General features: G+C 51.9%; 7 protein-coding genes across 7 annotated transcripts; 3 read left to right on the top strand and 4 right to left on the bottom strand.

The window, feature by feature from the left end:
• Positions 1-1,487: 1,487 nt before the first annotated feature.
• ALTATR162_LOCUS3712 (uncharacterized protein) lies at positions 1,488-3,062 on the bottom strand (the record flags this gene model as incomplete). The annotated part of the gene is made up of 1 exon (XM_043311320.1): positions 1,488-3,062. The coding sequence occupies one exon, from the start codon at positions 3,060-3,062 to the stop codon at positions 1,488-1,490; it is 1,575 nt and encodes a 524-aa protein (XP_043167255.1).
• A 402-nt stretch (positions 3,063-3,464) lies between these two features.
• On the top strand, positions 3,465-4,343 carry ALTATR162_LOCUS3711 (uncharacterized protein; the record flags this gene model as incomplete). The annotated part of the gene is made up of 4 exons (XM_043311319.1): positions 3,465-3,559; positions 3,606-3,696; positions 3,775-4,199; positions 4,247-4,343. 4 exons carry the CDS (start codon positions 3,465-3,467, stop codon positions 4,341-4,343), a joined length of 708 nt encoding a protein of 235 aa, XP_043167254.1.
• Positions 4,344-4,816: 473 nt separating this feature from the next.
• ALTATR162_LOCUS3710 (uncharacterized protein) lies at positions 4,817-5,175 on the top strand (the record flags this gene model as incomplete). The annotated part of the gene is made up of 3 exons (XM_043311318.1): positions 4,817-4,870; positions 4,924-4,944; positions 4,999-5,175. 3 exons carry the CDS (start codon positions 4,817-4,819, stop codon positions 5,173-5,175), a joined length of 252 nt encoding a protein of 83 aa, XP_043167253.1.
• Positions 5,176-6,449: 1,274 nt separating this feature from the next.
• Positions 6,450-9,195, top strand: ALTATR162_LOCUS3709 (uncharacterized protein; the record flags this gene model as incomplete). The annotated part of the gene is made up of 3 exons (XM_043311317.1): positions 6,450-6,552; positions 6,606-7,094; positions 8,480-9,195. The coding sequence occupies 3 exons, from the start codon at positions 6,450-6,452 to the stop codon at positions 9,193-9,195; spliced, it is 1,308 nt and encodes a 435-aa protein (XP_043167252.1).
• Positions 9,196-9,623: 428 nt separating this feature from the next.
• Positions 9,624-11,719, bottom strand: ALTATR162_LOCUS3708 (uncharacterized protein; the record flags this gene model as incomplete). Its single annotated transcript, XM_043311316.1, has 3 exons — positions 9,624-9,634; positions 9,694-11,573; positions 11,628-11,719. 3 exons carry the CDS (start codon positions 11,717-11,719, stop codon positions 9,624-9,626), a joined length of 1,983 nt encoding a protein of 660 aa, XP_043167251.1.
• Positions 11,720-12,466: 747 nt separating this feature from the next.
• ALTATR162_LOCUS3707 (uncharacterized protein) lies at positions 12,467-14,541 on the bottom strand (the record flags this gene model as incomplete). Its single annotated transcript, XM_043311315.1, has 3 exons — positions 12,467-13,852; positions 13,908-14,053; positions 14,193-14,541. The coding sequence occupies 3 exons, from the start codon at positions 14,539-14,541 to the stop codon at positions 12,467-12,469; spliced, it is 1,881 nt and encodes a 626-aa protein (XP_043167250.1).
• Positions 14,542-15,156: 615 nt separating this feature from the next.
• Positions 15,157-16,444, bottom strand: ALTATR162_LOCUS3706 (uncharacterized protein; the record flags this gene model as incomplete). Its single annotated transcript, XM_043311314.1, has 3 exons — positions 15,157-15,334; positions 15,385-16,139; positions 16,190-16,444. The coding sequence occupies 3 exons, from the start codon at positions 16,442-16,444 to the stop codon at positions 15,157-15,159; spliced, it is 1,188 nt and encodes a 395-aa protein (XP_043167249.1).
• Positions 16,445-17,026: the final 582 nt, after the last annotated feature.

Below are 17,026 nucleotides of genomic sequence, written 5' to 3'. Positions count from 1 at the left end.
TGTAGGTCACGGCAGTATCGCTGGTTGCAGTAGATAGCAAACACAACCACAGTATGACTTCGCGAATTTGCGCACACAGTGATTGTGTGAATCAGAAAGAGAGGTTGTACAAAGTGACCGCAGTGCAGTTTCTTCGTCGCTGTCGGGAACGACTGTCAACAACAATTTTGACCCCTGCCTTCGGGGTCGCAATACCTCCATATTTCCAGGTTAGTCTAAGAACATTTAGCCTGAGATTGCGACTGAACACAACGATGCAACTAAGACTGACCCACAGGACGCCGATGACCGGTAAGATCCATCAACGCAGCTCAGAAACCTTGCTCAATATTCATTATGACTGCAGACGGATCCCCGCTTGTCCCCAATGTCCAATCCCAACAGCTGACGGAAGGAAGCTATCGCTCGACCAGGCACAGCAATACCTGGTAGAGAGGAGGTCAGCGGAATATTGAAAAGGCAAACCTGTCCTCTGGCTAGCTCGTCTACTAATTCTTCCGTGCGTGCAAATACCAGACTTACGCACCGGATATATCTGGTACGTATGGATTTGCAGAAGCGGCATGGAGTTATGCATTTTATAGAGCAATCGCGACAAGTCAGATAGCCTTGAGTTGACCGAGCGCAAGTGGCTCTCTTTAGGGTCAGTTTAGTAACGATTCTACAATAAAATTTGTAGGATGTAGACCCTTGGGGATCATCTAGTATTGAACTAGACAACTTAGGGTAGTAATCTAGTTAGTTGCATCTACTAGGTTATCGTACCGAGTAAGCGGGGTATCAGGATCGAGTGTCTTGATAGTTGTATCATTATGTTGAAAACGAACACGATGTTTGAGATCGATTGCGTGTTCAAGGTTGATTGAGCGATATCTCAATGAGCAGCAGACTGACTGTTTCATGTGAGCAATAAAGACAAACTGTTGCTGATACTGCGTGTCAACAGAGTTTGGCATTGAGACATTATCAGAGTAGCACGCAAGTGTCTTGATATGGAATTCGATCGGCATGGCGTTTATATGGTGTGGTGTTGCTGCGTCTTGATGTTCAGAGAATCCAGTGTTTAGCTAACCTAGTGTTGCAACCTGTTGAGTGTTCGGATATCGCAGTATTACAACGCTGGAGTGCTTGATGGTTAAAATATGTTCCATTGGTGCCGCATTTGGTGATTGCTGGTCATCAGCTCATGGAGAAGCTTGAGCAATCCTACAACTGAAATGTACCCTTGAGTTGGTCCTAGTTCTGCGAAGTTAAATGGTAAGCGATCAGTCATGTTAGGTTGTGCCATCCGCTTTGACTTTGCATTGTTGTATACGGTAGTCTTGTTTGATGATTAGGGACGCGTATTGGATATGCGAATATGATATATTCTGCTAGTTATGAGAAATAGTATACATGTTGAAGAAAATCTCTAAACAGCTCCAGACCTCACTATACTATATCCGAAAGTAAAACACGCCAATAAAAGTTAAAAATCCACATTTCCCTCACTCAGACATTGATTGCTCCTCGTCCGATTGCTCCACCTCTGCATCACTCACAACGTCACTTAACACATCGCTCTCAGCATCGCTCAATCCGCTACTCTGAGCGTCACTCTCGTAATCGTCCACAACCTTCTTCTTACTCTTGGGCTTCTTTGCGCTTCCTCCCTTGGCCAGGCTGACTCCAACACCCTTTCGACTACCAGTTCTCTGAACGAGGTGATCTATCGGACATCCCTCCTCCCAGCCTTCGCTGCTTTCGCCTGTTATCGCCCGACACCTAGGGCAGCTCTTTCCGTGCTTGATCAGCAGCTGATGTAGGGGGTACTTTAGGTGATCTGGAACTCTAACTTCGCAATGCGCATATGTTGAATTGCGGGTTGGGCCAGCGAAAGTGCCTTTTTTGCCGGGTGCAAGGCCTGCGGGATCGCCTGGGGGCGGTACCCAGCCCAACCATTGACAAAGACGGAAGACGTGGGTGTCGACTGCAAAGGAGGGTCGTTGGAGGCAGAAGAGAAGCACACAGGATGCGGTCTTCGGACCGATACCCGGGTACTTTGTCAGTGCGTTGAAAGCGTCATCGTTGGAAAGTGAGTGAAGATGGTCCAACGAGACGATGTTCTGGTCCGCCTTCTCAACTTCTGTATGTTTCTCTCCTTCCGTCTCGTTTACAGAACCTGGTGCCTTGTCTGACGAAGACAGAAGCTCGTCGCGTCGTGCTTGGTTTTCTTCCCAGACCATTTGTAGAATCTTCTTGATGTCCTTGCTTTTCACATCCGCAAGTCCACCGCTCTTGATTGCCTCGAATATTTCCTTCTGGTCCGCCTGTCGCACTTTGTTCCAGTCTACGCTGCCTTTGCCAACGCCTTCCTGCAGAATACCGAACTTAGCAACAAGACCCGCGAATGCGCGAGATGAATTGGCACCAGACGTTGCCGCTGAAAGGCGCGTTCGAATGAGAGCATCGAGGACAGATGGTACTTCTCCACAACCGGAAACTTCTAGCGATGGTGCGGGAATCGTTTTCGGTGCTTCGACCTTGCCATGCACCTTTGAGAGGAGACGTGTAACTTCTTCGCATTCTTCGGCTGTAGGGTGAGGGTAGTTTGGGTATGGTGTCTGACCGGGGGTGAGGCCATAGCCACCTGTCTTGGCTTTACTCTTCTTCTTTAGTGGCGCGTCGGTGGTGGTGGTAGTTGCTTTGGCAACGAGGTCGTCGACTTCCTCTTTCTTTGGCTTGGTGGTCTTTGCAGACTTTTTCGGCTTCTTTGCTGAAGCCTTAGTCTCGTCTTCCTCGTTCTTGACGGGAAGATCAGGGATAACGCCCAAGTTGTGTGGCAGTTGGTTGATATCTTCTTGTTTTACAGTCGACTTCTTAGCGCGTTTGGTGCTCTTTGGTGTGACGGGTGCTTTCTTGGAGGTCACATCTGGCGACCCCTCGACCTTGACTGCTTTCCTCTTTCGCTTGTTGCCCGCTTCTGGGGTAGTTGGTGGACTCGACAGTTGTACTGGCTCGTGACCAATGGCTGGTGCTTGCACGACTTCGGCCCTGGCGGAGCTTCTTGTTGCTCGTGCCATGCTTGGTATAGTGGGGACGGCGAGTCGATTCAACGAGATCGTCCAGAGGCTTGGGCGCAATACCAGAAGTTGCTTATAAGGAAGTTTGAACGCAATGGTAGTGAGATGACGCTGAGCAAACGACCCTAAGATGGGCAGTAAAGGGGGGATCTTCTGAAGTATCTTGTGAGCTACAAACGTCCGGCAAGTGAAGGTGGTAGGAAAGGGGAGAGGATGAGTGAATGGGGATGGCATGTATCATGACGTCGACGACGATGATTGGAGCTTTGGCCCATGTCCCTGCCTTAGCGCGCATGAGGAGGACGCGCCGAGGTCCACTTTGGCGGGAGCCCGTCACCTCTGGTCAGAGCTACCCCACGCACCCCCCATCGATACCTACCTACAACCTCAGACAAGTCCATCATGTCTCACAAAGCGCCTTTGGTTGTTCCCGCGCTCAAGCGCCACACCGCTACGGTTATCGTGGCGCATGGGCTGGGCGACAGCGGGGCTGGTTGGTAAGGGCGCGGAACATGGTCAACATATGGAAGCTGAACGGCATAGGATATTCCTCGCGGAGAACTGGCGCCGGCGAAGCAAGTTCCAGGAAGTCTCCTTCATCTTTCCCAATGCTCCAAACATTCCAATCACGCTGGTGCGTCAACCATGACCGACCCTTGACCGCTCCCACGGTACGAATACACAGCATGGGCGCTGATATGCGACTCTACAGAACATGGGCATGAGAATGCCAGGGTGGTACGACATCAAGTCGCTCAGCACTCTTGACGACCGGGACGAAGACGAACAGGGCATCATCGACTCGCAGAAGTACTTCCACTCTCTTATCGACCAAGAGGTCGCAAAGGGCATACCCGCAAACCGCATAGTCGTTGGTGGCTTTTCGCAAGGCGGCGCCATGTCGCTGCTATCCGGCGTGACGTACAAGGACCAGCTTGGAGGCATCTTTGGTTTGAGCTGCTATCTCCTGCTGCAGAAGAAGATCAAAGACATGATTCCGACCGAGAACCCCAATCAGAAGACACCCATTTTCATGGGCCACGGTGACGCTGATCAAGTAGTTGCGCATAAGTGGGGAAAGCTGAGCGCTGACGAGCTGGAGAAGCATGGCTTCAAGGTCGACTTCAGGACTTACAAGTACGTCATTTGTGTAGGAAGAGGAATGCGTCACTGACAAAGTACAGGAACTTGGTGCATTCCGCTGATCCTGATGAGATCGACCACCTCGAGTCCTACCTCAACCAGCAAATCCCTGCTCTCGGCGACAAGTCGGAGCTCTGACTCTCTCGCTCATCCCCGCGCGTCTCGACCGAAGCGACGACAGCCCTGGTGCTTGTCATCACACTGGCCATTGCTTGGTTTGCATGGTACAAGCGCGATACGATACTAAAACCGCACGACGATACGGAATGGAGCAGGTTGTAAGCTGCATATAGTCATAGAAGGCGCATATACTAGAATGACTTGGACACGATGTATACATAAGTTGGAACATGGTCGCCTTGGTCTCGCTTCGTAGGCGCCTCTGCCCAACGTTTTGGTGAGTCGATCCCATGAGGTCGGGATCAGTCCTTCGTTACTGCCACTTCAACCACGGTCTATGGCATGAATCATCAATTAAAGACGACTGCCCCGCATCTATATCTTCGTCCTAGTCGTATCAAGCTCTTTGTGCCGCTAGCTTCGTGTTGGTTGGTGAAGTTTGCAAAAACTCTTCCTCGTGGCCCCACCCCACCACGACGTAAACTATCGCGATGCTCAGTTTATATCGCTTCTACCACTTCAGCACTCCATCAAAGTCCGATATGGTCTAGTGGCTAGGATTTGCCGCTCTCATCTGCAGAGTCAGCTCACTGTACAGTGCCGGCAAGGCCCGGGTTCGGTAAGTTCAATTGCAATAGTACAAGTTCGACACACCATTCTAACAATCAAACAGATTCCCGGTGTCGGAAACAACCATGTTTTTTTGCAGTTTGCTTGGAGTCGGTTGAGGCATGGCATTGAGCAGCCAAGGTGGGAATTCTTGGTAGATATTTTGGTTGGGTCTTTGCGCCTCGGTGACAGCTCTATCCGAGAATCTCAAAAGCAGAAACGCCGCGTATACTCGCAGTGACACTCTTTTGTCTAGTATTGCACGTCGCTGCAGGTCTTGGTATTATTTACACGCTGTGCAATGCAGGCCTTGTTGCTAGGGGAACTCATAGAGTTCTGCCTAGATACATGCGCAACATGGTGCTTACTGTCATCTTGCATGAAGTATAGTCCTCAAGCCTCGGCTACAATGGGTATCGCCCTCCACAATTACTACAATTACTTCACTGCGTTGGTCTTCCTCGGTCGTGACAATGCGTCCCCTAATGCTCCTGCCACGGATATTTCACATCCGACGCACTTGCCTTGAGCTCCATTATTAGGAGGCTACCAAGCACTGCACGACCTGACTGAATTTGTAGTGGCTGCTTTTCCCCACTGCCAAGTTCTCTACTGCAGTACCTTAATGCAGCGCATGTCTGCTATCGATAGCTATATTTGGTGCTCGCTACACTCGGCCAATGCTAATCAGGCGTCCAATAACGTCACACGCTGCCAACGGCTTGCACGGGCAGCGACCTTGCAACAACTCGTACGGGCTATCGAGCTTCCAGCTAGGGCTCGCGACGCTAAGCTAACGCCTCAAAGCTTTGTACCAAGGCAAAGGAGAAGGGTCAGGGATTGCATCGTGTCTGTCCAGCTAGTCGACTTCTAGCGAGTGCTTAATTTCTTAGGGCTGACCCCCTCCTCGGTTTCGTTTCCACTCTTTCGCAAATCCCTACCCGCGCGTTCTGGCTCGCAACAAAAGTAACCATCGAGCGGTCAACGGTTCAACGATAGTGGTTCTCATGACGCTGTAGTACCAAACGATGCAGTACATCACAGCATGTTGATCAACATGCACGGCAGCGGAAACCCACAATCACGACCTAATGTCAGCCCTCGACCTCGTGTGATAATGCCGACCTTCCGCATCAGTCTCGCCGAAACATGTCATTGGTAAATTTCCGAACCCATACCCTTTAGAAAAACATCTCATCCGTGCGTTCAGGCACGAGCACCGTATCTGACATGCGCCTCAGCGCTGGTGCACCTGTAGCGCCGGCCTAAGCCTCGCCTCCAGCGTCAGTCCATGTGGAGATGTACGAGCGCCGCAAGGCGACAATGTTTATTGGATGCGTTAGCCATGGGTAAATACGAGAGGGGGCTGTTATTAAAGAGCTGAGCTGCTGCTGTGAAAGTCTTCTTCATCGCAAGGTCTTGTTTCTCAACTCACATCACTTTCGTCGTCGTCCTCTTGTTTCGACAGTCACTCGCTTCTTCGCCAATTACTCGAATAGCTTAATCATAGTCATAATGCGCTTCTCCGCTTTCGCCCTCCTCTCGCTGGTCTCGGTAGCCTTTGCTGGCAACTGTGGACCTCAAAATGGAAACGCAAAGTGCGCTGCCACCGAGTGCTGTACGTTCTTCACAACATCTTGTCTTCGAAACCCCACTAACACAACAATGCAGGCTCCCAGTACGGCTGGTGCGGAACCACCGTCGACCACTGCGACGCAAAGACCTGTCTGCACCCCTTCTCCGGCGCCTCATCATCATGCAAGCCCACCCAGACCACAATGAAGACTAGCGCAACCAAGCCAGCCACCTCCCCTGCCACTACCTTCCCCACCGCTGTTCCCGAGATCGATGTCTGCGGCCACGCTCAAGGCGGTGTAACCTGCCCCGGTGCCGGTGCCAGCGGCTACTTCTATCGCTGCTGCTCCTCCGCCGGTCACTGCGGCCCCAAGAACGACATCCAGGACCAGGCTCTGTACTGCGGCTCCGGCTGCCAGGCTGGATTCGGAAAGTGCGACAACCAGAAGGCGCCTGCTGAGCCTACTGCCCCCAAGGGTACCTCTGGTGCTGGAGAGACTTGCGGTCCTATTGTTAACAAGAAGTGCGCTGCTGGTCTTTGCTGCTCTGGTTCCAACTTCTGTGGCACTGGTGAGGACTTCTGTGGTAAGGCCAACTGGTGCCAGAGCAAGTGGGGCAAGTGCAACTAAGATGTTGAACTGCAAGAAGAGATGGAGGCAGTTGTTAGATTAGAGTAACGAAAGACAAGAGCTTTGTGGAGGCAATACAAAAGATATGAGAACTACAAACCATTTCCACCCGCGCCAGCATTACGTTGAAATCCTTTCTTCTAAGACGCCCTTGTTTGATGCTATTCCATGGGCAAATCCCTTCACTAAACCCTTCACAGGACAAACACAAGCATGTGTAACAATAACTTCGGCGCTCCAACAAGATTTTCTTGCGCATCTCACCACTCTCCCTATGCAAGACATTTCAATACTCAGCCATGGCAAGGCGAGCCTTTACCAATCTAACTTGGAACTCATCTTCCGCGGCAGCGGCACTATCCTGAAACCCAACCACATAACCCGCTATATATACCCCTCCTTCTGCGGCTACCCACCAAGATGTCTGCGTCTCCAACCCCCATCCAACCCCTCCCAACGCTCTCGACCCCAAGGTTCCGGCTCCTGGGGCATCGACGGTCACACCTTCCTCACTGCAACTAATACCCGGCGCCCAGCCCTCGATGAAGCTTCTTTCCGGGAATGGTCAATCAAGGAATTGGAGAAGGATAACGAGAGTGGGAATCCGCTGGCGCGGGCTATGGCGAGGATATCGCTGTATCAAGGGAATACGGTGTTGGAAAGTGGGAAATTCCAACTCAGGAAAGAGGAGGGTATGGTGTATGTTGTTAAGAGGAGTAGTGTGGTGGTGCTTGGAGGGATAGATAAGGGGAGGTTTGGGAGGGAAGAAGAGAGGTATGTGGTCAAGTGTGGGGAGTGGAGGGGGTTGTGCCCGCCGATGGTCAAGGGGAGCGAGTATGATTGTTGGTGGGTACGGCTACACGTAAGTGTTGATGTAGATCGGAGAACGGAGAACTGATGTGTGGATGTGTAGAACCTTTTCCAAGGGAGCTACGACCGAGCATTTTTCCACGCGAGGGATCAGATTGATAATGTGCTTAGAATTGCGCCGCCGTTGATCAAATGGTAAGTCTACCATGTCACTCAATATCTCAAATCGAGAAGACAATGGCTCACCCAGTATCCATTGCACAGGCATCCTAGACCAGATATCGAAGCCCTTGTCACCGTCTATCGCGACACCCCGCCACCACCCCCTCAAGCAAAATTCATGGCAGACTCCTGCTTAGTCTGCAGCCGAAACTGGTTCATTGAAAGTGAATACGCCTGCCGCCTTCCATGTGGCCACTTCCTCTGTCTCGAATGCCTCACTCAGCACGTGGACTCGAGCGCCGGTACATCTCCCCTCCCTCTCTCCCTCTCTCCCTCAATTTACATGACCTTTCTAACTCACCCGTCCAGGCCGCGGCAAACTCCATCCCAACGAAACCGACCCCAACACCAAATTCTTCCGCTGCATACAATGCAAGTCCATAACGCCCCTCCTTATGGACCGTACCACCGTAACCCTCCCCGACGAACTCCCCTGGTGGCGCTGGAAAATCTGCATGCGACGCCTCGAAAAAGAAGCCTCGGAGTTCTGGCTCGTGCGTCTCCAAACACTACCGCATAGCGGGTGGTTCCGTGAGATACCACAGGATTGGGATGCTGATCGGCAGGTCAAGGAGATCAAGACACATGTACGTTATGACGATGCGGTCAAGTTTATGGACGTGCCGAGGAAAGTGTGGGCGATGCTGCCATATGGATTTAGTTTGGATAATCCAGTGGAGAGCCCTGAGGCGCTGGCGTTGGAGGAGTGTTTGTCAGGCGAGTTGAAGAGACTTTCTGTTCAACGCAAGTTGTTTAACACAAAGGAGATTTTGGACCATATGGCTGCTGTGGGGAGGGATGCGTTGAAGCCGGTTGTTGTACAAGATGCGAGTGCGAGATTAGGCAATCCTGTTACGCCGCCGGGGTATGAGGCGTATCGCGACTTCTTGTGCGAGTGGACTGCAAGAGGCGTGCTCATGTGTCCTATGGGACGGATGTCGATTCTGGAATTTTTGAGGAATATGGATAAGAATAATGAAAAGGCTTGGTGGAAGGACGTAGGTGATGTCTTCTTTGATCCGTAGACTCATGTTGAAGCGAACCCCTCCTAGGCGATTTTCCTCATCAACAGATCAGAGTAAATAGCAAGAACAAGTTCACACGAAAACCGACCGTTCCAATACCAGAACAGAGAACAAGTAATTGGAAAGGTCTATGCATGTAAATACCACATACATGCTCGCTAAACTATCAAACAACATCAGATATTCCATCCCCTCCCAACCCTCCCGTCAAACTCTTCATTCTCCTCCCCAACAAATCATCCTCACTCGCCAAACTAACCAAACTCTTCCTACGGCTTCCTCTATCACCCCTAGCAGCCCTCGCCCGTCCTCTCACACCTGGCGCGTTCGGCTGTGGCGGACTCCTCTTCCCTTTATTCAACACCGTCATCTCCAACGGTCTATCTTCCTCTGCCGAACTCGCTGTATTGGTACGCCGATGATGTCTTTTACGTTGATGCTGCGGAGACGTAAGTCCATCAATAGCATCAGCCAGCCCCACTGTGCCAAAATAATCACCCCCTCTCTCCCGTGGTCTACGCGCAGGAGTAACAGGCGTGTACCCAGGAGTCTCTCCACCGTCTCTCCTGGTATCCGTCGTCTCCTCAAAAGCCTCAGCAATCCACTTGCCACATTTGAAAATGTACTTCCAGCCCTCTGGAAACACACCAACGAATTGTAAGAAGCCATGGCTGATACCAGGCACGAGATCAACATTCACCCATTCCTCCTCCCTAAACACGCCTCGCGCCCAATCTAGTCCCAGCTCCCGTGCCGCAACCCACTCCGCACGTTTAGCCTGTCGTAACCTGCCCGCGAAAATCACCGTGTCGTCGACCAAGGGGTCGCGCTCACCCGTCAACATCCAGGTGCGTGGGAACTTTGCCAAGAGAGATTCTGGGGCCAAGAGTGGGGAGAGGAGGTAATCGGTTGAGAAATCTGGGCGGTGGTGTGGGCCGATGTAGAGGATTATCATTGCGCGCATCATCTCTGGGGTGAGGATACGGTCGTTGAAGTAGGATATCATGGATGACATGGCGAGGCGGGTTTTTATGGCTGTGGCTGGGGGTGCTGGTACGCCAGGTGTCGAGGGTTGGGTCGGGAGGGGTGTGGGCGGCATACTCGCGTTTGTGGGTGTTGTCTGACCGGGGGTTTGGTGAAGCGTCGTGTTGCTGGTGTCTAGGCGGGAGAGGGAGTTGCTGTCGCAGCCGGTGTGTGCTGCGGAGAGCTTGATCATAGTCTGGGGAGATGTGAGGACGCCATCGGTCTTTGGCATGGACCCATTAGCCATGCTCACTCCATTGCGCTCGTCGTCACTATCAGAATCATCAGAGCCATAAGGTGTGTTTGGCGCAAGTTGTCTGTAGTCGTCGCTCTTGTGCCGTAAAATGGGTCGATTCGTCTTTCTCACTCGTCGATCACGGATAAGGGCCATTTGCTCGTCCGTCATCCAATTGCCGATATTCATGTCCAGCGCTGGGTAAATCAGCACCACCCCAATCGGAGGTGGTATCGCAGATTCACCCTGCCACCGTCGCGTCTCGGTCGAACCACTCTGCAGTATCATGAGCACCATGGCGGTGACCAAGTTGCCACCAGCTGAATCGCCCGAAACAACTACCTTGGGCTCTACTTCCCCTGATAGGCCCATGCAAGTTCCTCTCGACGCGATAATCATGTGGTAGACGTCGTAGCACTCGTTCAGCGCATACGGATACGGGTGCTCAGGTGCCTTTTTGTAGTCCAGACTCAGGACAGGCAGTCCCGCCTTGCCAGCCCAGCCCATGAGCTTATCGTCGTGATTCCTCGGATTCATAGCAACAAAACCACCTCCAGGTATATCTAAGACGACCTTGTCCTGCTTCTTCAGTGCGCTCCGTGGCCCATTGAAGTACAGCCATCCTGTTACCGGCTCCTTGTACGAACTGGCCTTCGGTCGTGGTATACGAATCTGGCGCGGTGGGTACACCATCAACCTCGGTCGCATCATACTTGTCAGCGCACCCAGATACGGTGTTGTTCCTTTGTTCCAAGCCACGCGCAAATGGTCCACCGTGAGCGTCGCTCTAATTTTCCTGACTTTCTCATCCGCCTGCTCTGCACAGATCATATAGTATATGCTGAACACGATGGACAATAAATCTCTCACGCCTTTCCGCTTTATGCGCATAGCAGACCAGAAGCCCGCGTCTAGGGCAGTTGTGACCCATGTAGCGCGGAAGTAGGAGCGCGAGTAGAGGCTTGCGAGGGGCTCGGGACACTCGAGGCCAACGAGCTTGCCGAAGTTGCGGGCGACATAGAGGTAGAGGAGTGTTATGAGGACGGATTGCCAGACGGTGAGTTTCTTGGAGAGGAGGGCGGATATGCGGCGGAGGATTGGTGGACCATGGCGGTCGCCTCTACAGTTATGTTAGTATATGTCGGTGTGGTTGTAAGAATGTGTTGTAGCTTACCGGTAGAGGTAGAAGGACCAAAAGGACACTACTGCCAGCACCTGTATCTTCCTAAACTGTACCGACGGCCGTCCCAATACATGGTCTATCATGGTTGGAGCTCTTTCCTGTTATGAAGAGCTGTGTTGGACAGAGTCAATACAGTCGCAGTCGTATTGTGCGTCATGAAAGGCGTCAAGTCGGGGCTCCACATTGGTCGCAGGGCTATCGGCGTAAGCATGTGAATGTTACACGTCGAGTCGAGTCGCAAACCCGGGGTGCATCTCGTCTGGGGTATGGGGAAAGCAATGAAACAGCGGCGCAATACGCATGGTCATCAACCCGCACTTCGTCCATGACTACAGCAATAGCCGTTCAAGCCGTCGACAAGCGCGGCGAATTAGCTGTATTGAGGCTCTGTGGTTGGGTGAGGATCCGGCATGTGACAGGTTACGGAGGATGCGTGCGTGCCATGTGAAAGCCGCGCTATGACATCTTCTCGGCTTTCTTGCGTTCTTTCCGAGGACCTAACGTCACCCGCCTGAGCCGCAGTCCAACACAGCCATGTCACGTTCTCTTTATTTAACTTCACACGTGGAATCCTTGCTCCCAAGCATGTTCCTCATCATAGAATTTATGTACCGCAATCGCATCTACAAGCCATGACCTCCATCGTCGTGACCCTGCACAAAGACCATAATAGTACCATGCCAAGCCTACAACTCCCCCGCCAGAATGCATCATAGCCTCAAAGAGGAGAAGAGAAGAAAAGAAAAGAAAAGAGAAAAGAGAAAAGAACCACCGTCATCTTCAAGCAACATCACCTCAGATATGCCCACGTCCCAGACTAACCACTCAATCTATCTTTTGATCCACTCCCCAACCTCAAACCCCACCCTCCTCAGATCCGCTTCAGTAAACCTCCCCTCTTTCCCCTTCCAAACCGTCAAACACCTAGCCTCATCATCCATTTCGGGTTTACACCCCGTCTGCCCCTCCTTCGGATCGAAACTCTTCACATAAAGCGTAAGATCAGGCCCTACGGTTCCCCGCCAAAGTGTCACCATCCACTGCCAGTGGTCTGTCGGGCTGTACGCGTCTTGGATGGGGATGCGAGATGCGTATGTGACGGAGGCTTGGAGCTGGAAGGTGGGGAGGATGATGACGGGTTTAATTATCGTTGAGATGAGGGGAGAGTCAGGTAGTATGGCGGAGTCTTTGCTGGAGGATGTGGCGACGGCGATGGTGGAGGACTTGTCGGATATGGTTGTGTCCTTCGGGGGAGAAGCGCTGGAGGAGATGGGTGTGGTGATGTACTTGATCATTTTCTTGCTCTTGCCGTGCCATTCTTTGATTAAGTCGAGATAGTTCTCAAAGGTGACTTCTTTATCTTCATCGTTGGGGGGTTGGGGCGGCTCGGCAATCTGCGGTTTGTACTCTATTTGCTTGGTGAGGTGCACGTTGAGCCATTCTGAGAGTTCCTTGACTGCAGCCAGGTCGTCGCCTTCGATGGCAATAATAGCGCCGCGAACAGTTCGGCATGATGGACTTGCCGAGCCAGGTTCTTTGTAAGGAGGCGTTATGCGTCCGAGCAACCTGATTTTGTTAAGATATGGAAACGCACTGAGCACCTCCTCCACACTTCTAGGGCTCCCGTCGTGTTGAAGAGGACCCAGTTCAACCATCGAATGATGTCGGACCTCACGAGGAGTTCGTGGAGGGGGCATGGTCGCACTATGCGACGGCACATGGATAGGTGGTAAAGACTCGCGCCGATGAGCATACTGCGTGGGGGCATAGTACGGTCCTTCCGGTCTACGGCCGCCATTCGTCGGCGGAGGTGGCCCGTACTCGAAACGGCGCTTCTTGTTTGGCGTTAGAGGACTGTACATCATTGAGTCTGTATGCATCGCTGAGGTTACTTGGATGTTGCTGAGACCTGATGGACCTGGACCTCGGCGAAGGACTGGCGACTGTATGCTGAGGTTACTCATCACAGGCAAGTAGCGGGTTGTTGGCGTGAGACCTTCCAAGATATTGGGAGGCGGCAGAGTTGGTGTGCCAGAGGCGTCGAGGAAAGGACTGGTAGGTGTTCTGAGACTGCGACCACCACACTTGTGGCAACGATACTTATCGACTGTAGTATGCTGACCAGTGGGGTTCAAAGGTGACGATCCAGGCTTACCAACACGACGTGGTTGATAACGATAGTCGGGGTACTGCTCCTGATGCCTAGCTTTCTCTTCCTTGGATCCCATATTAGCAAAGAAAAGAGGAGGAGAAACAGTTATCGTTACTAACCTGCGCAAGATCTTGCCAAATCTTCTTCTGTTCTTTACCTTCAGCCTTCCACTGTTCACCGATTATCTTGGAAATATCGGGGTTATTGAGATCGGGGTTGCGAGCAGTAATAGCCTGCTGGTGATGCTGTCGATAAAGGATAAATGCTATAAACGGCCAGTTAGTGGGCTGAGCAAGAACGTTTGCAGACAAAGAGTCTTGTCTTTGTGTCGATTCAAAATCCAAGTCATGCTTCCCGATTGGGAGATAAACGTCCAGAAAACAAAGGAGATACCCTGAACTCACCATTTCGTGGCCGTGGTATCTTCGGCTCTGGTTGGCAAAGACAGACGTGACCAGAGTAGTCTGGAGATCCACCAGCAGTCGCAGACGTAGCACTTGGAGGTCTATCGTCAGTCAGACTATCGCAGCCCTCCCTCTCAGCAACATCAACAAGCGAAGCAAGTCGCTTTCTTGTGGTCCGAGGCGATGACGAAGCAGGAGAAGCCGGGTGCTCTTCCTTCTTGGTACGCTCAGCAGTAGGATTAAACGTCGGTCCCGAGCGCGTCTCGTGAATGCGATTACTCTTACGCAAGTTCCTAAAAGGCTTCGCATCATCCACTAGAGTCTCTGGAGACTCGTCGCCGACCTGCATGTTTGACTTGACGTACCGCCGTGGCACGTGGAAGAAGATAGCGACAGGAGGCTGGGAAGAAGGATGTGAAGTCTGAACAATCGGTGGCAACACTCGACTTGCTAGCATCTTCGAGAATTAGCGACGAAGCAGCTGATCTAATGAGCTTCGTTGGAAGGAGGCGCGGTTCATTGTCCCGGTCGGACAGGAAGGGAGGAGCCGCGTTGGACGAACCATACAACATTCTGTTGCTTCCTTTGAATGCATTTTCTGGTACGTGGAGTTGGAACCTTTGCGCTTTAACGATTGAACCGCTGCTATCCAGTAAAATGATTGTTTCAGTCAGACGCAGCCGATCTTCGTAGGGAGTTTCTTTGTCCTTGTCACGCCAAGACACGTTCCACCAACCCGCGAGACATGAAAGCATTCCTGTGCCCGCCATGCGAAGGGCTCCAACAATGCAACACGTCTTTCACGATAATGGCAGTGACTCAGTCTCGAAAACTACGCAGTCATACTGCGCATTGCATCCATGTCGTCCTTGAAGCGAGGCGCATTTTATGCCGTGCCGCGTGAGGACTATGAAGCCTTGAGAAGCCTTGGCCAAGTTCTAGACAGTGTCTTTACCACGGTATACTAGAAACCTGGAGGAAATTTCAGGTTGAAATTCTGTCCCTCTTGCTCCCTAGGTTTCTCGTTGTTGACGGAGCCCTGCGTCTCGCGCTCGATATTGACAGTTTGATTTCCACGTACGAGGCTGGCGGCTTGCTTTCCAATTAGCTCATGGGCAGGGCCGCTGAGTTGGACGTTGTCCCTGTTACCCAGTTAGACTGGAACAATGTATTTGTATTGCCGTTGACTTACCAGAATAAGTGTTCGACCGGAGCGGAGCATTTCTGCACGTCGGATATGTGCAGATCAGTTGCACTACCTCGCTGCGGCACTAGACATGGCTGCTCGATCTGCTCGAAAAGAGGTGCTTGTTTGCCGATACCAGCTGCATCTGAGATCTGTTTCGAGTGTAGTTGCTTAGCGCGAACTTCCTCCATGATCAAGTCATGCGGCCCTGGCATGTAGATGACACCGTTCTTCCATTGAGATGCAGTCCGAACCAAGACAGTGTCCCAATACGCCCACAAAAACACCATTCGGTGCTGAGTCACCGCAAAGTCGGCCTCTCGCATCGTGTTCTTCTGCAATTGGAACTGGGGCAGAAAGGTAGCGTCAATCATCTTCGGTATGATGACTTTCGGCGGGTTCGCAGTATGCTCAGCTAAGATATCAAGATTTCGAAACAGCGCTTCGATACTCTTGTCAACCGCAGACATGGCGACGCTCTTCTCCAACGTTGAGTACTCCAAAAGGTCCCATAAGCCAAAGAAAACGGTGAAGAAAGTCCACTCGTCCCCCTTTCTCAAACGTTGTGGGATGACTCGTCGCCCTTTGTCGTAGGTGACATACTGTTCCATTTGTGTCTTGAAGTCGAGCGAAGTTACAGTGGTCTCGTTGCTTTTGGCGTCTTTCGCTTCCGTGTGAATATCTGCGTCAACCAACGACCCGATCTGTGCAGCGGCAGCCGGCTTGGAGTGTGCGAAGTTGTCAATGGTATCACATGCGAGCTGAAGTGTGTTAGATCGTGTGTTTCAATAAGTACATGCCTCCTACTAACCTCTTTGCATAGTGTCTCTACCCACAAGTCACCTCGATCAGCGTCGCGGGCAACGACCGCAGATAGTACAGGCGACGAGACGCGGTAGCTTCCAGTGTCCGACCAATCATTACCAAATACTACAATGCGATGCGCGCTACCGCGCCATACAGTGTGGACGGTATCTTCGAAGTCGGCGGAATGAACCCATGTGAAGTATAAGATCATGAGAATAGCGAGAGCCGCACATACGTGCAGCCTCGAGAAGAACCTCATCGTGTTGCAGGCTTAGCTAGATGACAATTCAGAAAGCGTGAGTGAAGTGTTAGCAGTTGCGATGCACCCAAGCAAGTGGAGGCAAATAGTGGGCAGCCTTTGTGAAAGTATAGGCTGCTAACCGCGGGAACTCCCAGCGTCAACATGGCTGGGCATTAAGGAACATGACGACGCCTGTGGAGTGCGAGCCTTGCTGTGGATGTTAAACCCGGGAAGACATGGGTCAGAAACGTGCTGCTACATCCGAAAGCGGATACATGTCGTGTGCGCATAACATACACTACTATCGGCTTGCGATTAGCAGTCAGTGGAAGAACTCTTTACCTGCGCACCCGTTGGTGGCGTCCCCTAATAACCTTCTCCTTCCTTTCACCATTGTCACTCCGCCGAATTTGTACTGCGCCGCGTACACATATGCGTGGGCGTGAGGTTTGGCCGCGCGGAACGTACGGCCGTTCGGCATCGTGCGCCCCACTTCTGTGGCGTAATCTATGGAGCACAGTTGAAGACCTTACGTGTATAATTTTAGTTGACGAATATCAGTGGAGGACATACGATGCCCAGGTGTGAAGCCACACAAAC

Source organism: Alternaria atra (assembly GCF_907166805.1).
Source record: "Alternaria atra isolate CS162 genome assembly, contig: 23, whole genome shotgun sequence".
Taxonomy (NCBI): Eukaryota; Fungi; Ascomycota; class Dothideomycetes; order Pleosporales; family Pleosporaceae; genus Alternaria; species Alternaria atra.
This window is presented reverse-complemented; position numbering and strand designations above follow the sequence as displayed.